At 40.3% G+C, this 4,416-nt stretch overlaps 1 protein-coding gene across 1 annotated transcript; it reads right to left on the bottom strand.

Annotated features, from left to right (window-relative positions):
- Positions 1 to 670: 670 nt before the first annotated feature.
- LOC118838289 (ATP synthase F(0) complex subunit C3, mitochondrial) lies at positions 671 to 1,339 on the bottom strand. Its single transcript, XM_036745536.1, has one exon. It carries the CDS (start codon positions 1,246 to 1,248, stop codon positions 823 to 825), a length of 426 nt encoding a protein of 141 aa, XP_036601431.1. The 5' UTR covers positions 1,249 to 1,339; the 3' UTR covers positions 671 to 822.
- Positions 1,340 to 4,416: the final 3,077 nt, after the last annotated feature.

Genomic DNA, 4,416 nt, shown 5'->3' with positions numbered 1-4,416 from the left:
TATTTGATTGTTGCTGTTGGGCAAATTCACAGAGACCGAGTAGGAGTGGGAATTTAAGAGGAATCAATCATCAGATGGCCCAGACTTTGAACAGTCTCTCCCTCCCCCATTAATCAAAAAACATTGTCCTAGGGAAGTCTGCTAACCTTGTGTACATGGATTAGCGGAAATTTGCTGCACTGATTATGATCAGGATAGCCTTGCATCCCTTGACTAAGTGAAGCTGACTTGACCAGTATTTGATCCATTGGAACCACCTGGTAAATAAGAATGTCAATTAGTGGTCAAACTGTCAACCATGGCCTGGCAATAGGCCGTTCCTCATCCTGACACTTAGGGTTTATTTGTTTGTCTCATTTTGGTCTGACTTAACCACTGGGTTTCTAGAGTAGACATTCACTCTACCTCCACTGACATATTTTATACTCCTCTGAAATTTAGGGAATTGTCTAGGACACCTCGAGGTTGAGTAACTTGCCTATGGTTGCACCTCCAGGAGAGTACATAGGCCACAAAGCAGGACTTGAATCCAAGTCTTCCTGAGTCCACAACTGGTCTTCTGTCCACTTTTATACCCATAGATGCTTTATAAACATTTGTATAAACGAATGGGGATAACTACTGTTCAGAAGTCATTCCTACACTACAGGAGTCAGTAATTCTCTAGAAATTTTTTTTTAAAGTTATCATCTTTAATGAAATGACTTTGGAAATAATGTACATTTCCATGACACCAACACAACAGTTTTCGGAGCCACAGTAAGATACACAGAATTACATCTGTAATTTGTATTAAATGTCAACATTTCAAGCTGCAATTAATTACATGGCAAACAAGATCAAGAAAGCAACCATCAAACAAAAGAGACCCATAGCTTCAGACACGGCGAATCCCAGGATAGCATATGAGAACAGCTGCTGCTTCAGTGAAGGGTTTCTGGCATAACCAATAATCAGACTACCAAAGACAGTTCCAATACCAGCACCAGAACCAGCCACTCCTACTGTGGCAGCACCTGCACCAATAAATTTGGCAGCAGTGTCAATGTCTCTGCTGATAGCACTGGTCTGGAACTCCCTTAGTGCCAGCTGAGACACTCTGTTCTGGGTCCCATAAGATGCTGTGTTGCCCTCTCCCGTCCTGACCTCTGGTCGAGACAACACTGCTGCAGAAATTGGTCTGTATACAATTCTGGATCCAGCACGGATCAGAGCAGGGGAGCAGGCGAGCTTGGCGCAGGCGAACATCTTAGGAGTGGCTGGGGCAGCGGCGACGGAAGAAGGGACCGGGTGATAGGTCGCGAGGGCTCGGCTTACTGCCGCTTTCCCTGGTATCTCTCTCCGGTGGCTGCAGCAGAGGTCGAACCGAGTGGGGCTCTCTCTAGAAATTTTGATTTACATATTCACACACACACCTCTCTCTCTCTCTCTCTCTCTCGTCTATATCTGTATCTATTGAGAGTAATGACTATAGCAGCACTTTTATGGTACAAAAATATGCAAATTATTTTGTTGTTTACTTATGTCTGACTTTTTGTGACCCCTTTGGGGGTTTTCATGACAAAGATACTGCAATGGTTGCCATTTCCTTCTTCAGCTCATTTTGCAGATGAGGAAACTGAGGCAAACAGGGTTAAGTAACTTGCTTAGAGTCATACAGCTTGTAAGTGTCTGAGGCTGGATTTGAACTCAGGTCTTCTTGACTCCAGACCCAGCACTCTATCTACTGTTCCACCTGGTTATCCGTGCAAAAAATAGTTCCCATCAATTGAAGAGTGGTTCAATAAATAATGGTATATGTATGTAATAGAACCGTATTGAAGCATACAAACAATGAATAAGAGGAACTCAGAGAAGCTACATATGACTGATGGGGAGGATACCCTCTATATTTGGTATCAGAGAACCTGATTTCAAATCCTGGTACTTCCATTTATGATTTGTGTGAATTTGGCCAAGTCACTTAGTCTCTCTGGGTCTCAGCTTCTCACCTGTGAAATCATGAGGTCGTTGGACTAATCCCACCAGCATTCTCAAATTGAGCCACTGTAGGACAGCTGTCTGCTTCTCCCCTCAGGTTATAAGGAATAATCCTAGGGGTTTGTAGGATTTTTTAGTATCGTTGCTCATGCATTCCTGTTGTGGGCTAGGACATCTGTGTAACTGGGAAGGTGTGAATTAACCCCTTACATTCCAACAATATTATCAAGGACTGTCGTAAGAAAGAAAGATAGAAAGTGGTATGACCTAGGGCGGTTGGAGTTAACTTTACCCCCAAATGGATTGATCTAGGACCAATCTGTAGGGCCTTTAAATGAGGAGTATAAAAGATATTTTTGATCCTTTGATGGGGAGCTCCTGAGATGCCAGCAATCCATTGTTAACTGCTTTTTAACCTTCTTACTAGCCCTTTTCAGTTGATTTTAATCCCTGGATTACTTTCAAACTGCTTTGAGAACTGCTTCTACCTAAAAGTATTGGAATGATTTTAGTAAAAAGAATTGTTTGTTTAAAACCTATAGCTCTGAGTGTTCTATTTTTCCTGATTCAAGGTGGCCACTCTGACTGTCATTGCCACAGTGGTATGATACAATAGAACCAGGAGGTCTGAGGTCTCTTCCCAGGCTTGCCATGAGTCACTTGTGTGGCTTTAAGGAAATTATTTAACCTCTCTGGTTCTCACTTTACACATTTGTAAAGCATGGAGATCAGATTAGATGACCTCAAAGATATATTTCAAATCAACCTTTCTATGAATCTCTGTTCCTTACTGAGATTGTATGGTCACTTCCTATAGTACTTGTTTGTCACAGAATCATGGAATGTTGGAACTAAAAGGGCCTGTTGAAAGTATTTAGCCTAATCTCTTCCTCTGACAAAAAAGGAAACTGAGTCTCAGTCCTACCTACTGGGAGTCTGATCTTTATGTAACTGAATTTTCTTTCCGTGTATTTATGAACATTTTAATATTCAGCTATGTATTCATTTTCTTCAAAAAGCAACAGAAAAATGGAAGCTTATAAAACTTTCTTTCTTGTATCCTGTGTTTTTTTTTAATTAAAGCATAAGGCACAGTGCCATCTATTCTTTCTAATCACAGTATAAACCAACTCTTAGAAGTGGGTTCCATTAAAACTTCCCTTCCAGGAATATTAAGCAATTATACTAAGTGCTTCCACTAAAAAAGCTATATGTAAAGAATCCCAACAGTACAAATAAATACAGGAAAATACCCAGCCCCTTGGAAATGCAGTCATATAGAAAAGATAAACATACCCAAAAGAGAACTAATTTTAAAAAGGCAACATGAGGAAAGTAAGCTGGATGTACTTATCACAGTTCCCAGAGGCTGCCAAGTTTTTCTCTGGAGAACAGTCAAGAGATTTCCACTATGGTGGGGAAATTAAAAAAATTTCCCTGAGCTCAATATATTCCAGTACTCCCCAAAGCACTTTCTCACCTTTTCCACATATTTGGTAGAATGAAAAACTGAAAGAGCTGACCTTATAGCTCTTCTGGGTTTTAAAACCTCAATGTGTCAATAAAAACAAATAAAAAGTAAAAAATCGGAAGTCTTCCAACTTATGAATGGGTTGTATTCGAGAAATTGGTTTATATTTGGTTGTTTGTAACTTGGAGTGCAATTTGCATGGTAATAAGTCTATGCATGATTCGGTTTCCATACCAGCCCCCTTTTAATCATAATGGAATAGAGCCACAATATTAGTAAGACTCACACAAAGTCTAGGCTTGAGGAGAAAAGTACCCTACAGTGTGGTAGGAGGTGGAGGTGAAGGTGGAGGTAGACCAGGAGAAGAAGTTTTTCTTACCTCTTTCCTGGATCTTTGACCAAGTCTAGGTCAAATTTTAAGCCAGCTATTTGCCTTTGGCACCTTTGGCCCATTTCTATTTTTTTAAGAATAACTAGTGTGTATGTGATGCTTTAAATGCTTATAAAGCATTTAACTTAGGTTGCTATATGTTAAATTAATTGATCCTCACCCTAACCATGCAAGGTAGTTGCTCTTATTGTCTCCATTTTACAGATGAAGAAACTGAGGTGCAAAGAAGTTAAATAACTTGCCCAGGACTTAAGTAGCTAATCAGTATTAGTCAGGATTTGACCTGCTCTTCCTGACTTCAAATACTAGCTCTATTCACTGCACCACCTAGCTGCCATCCCTTTTCCATTGCCAAGTGCCTTCATGATGTCATTAACACCCCTCAGCCCTCCACAAACAGTATTAGCATACCACCTATACCCGACCCTCTCCCTAAGAGTACCCCATGACCAAAAATCAATTCCCTATCTGATTCATTTAAGACTATCATTTCCTTTGTGGAAGCCATCTCCATTCTCTTTACCCTTCAAGAAGTATTTGCATTTTTTAAAAGAAGATACTTGTTAACCCAAAC

Source organism: Trichosurus vulpecula, chromosome 2 (genome assembly GCF_011100635.1).
Source record: "Trichosurus vulpecula isolate mTriVul1 chromosome 2, mTriVul1.pri, whole genome shotgun sequence".
Lineage (NCBI taxonomy): Eukaryota > Metazoa > Chordata > Mammalia > Diprotodontia > Phalangeridae > Trichosurus > Trichosurus vulpecula.
The sequence above is the reverse complement of the archived record's forward strand: the minus strand, read 5'-3'. Positions and strand labels throughout refer to the sequence as shown.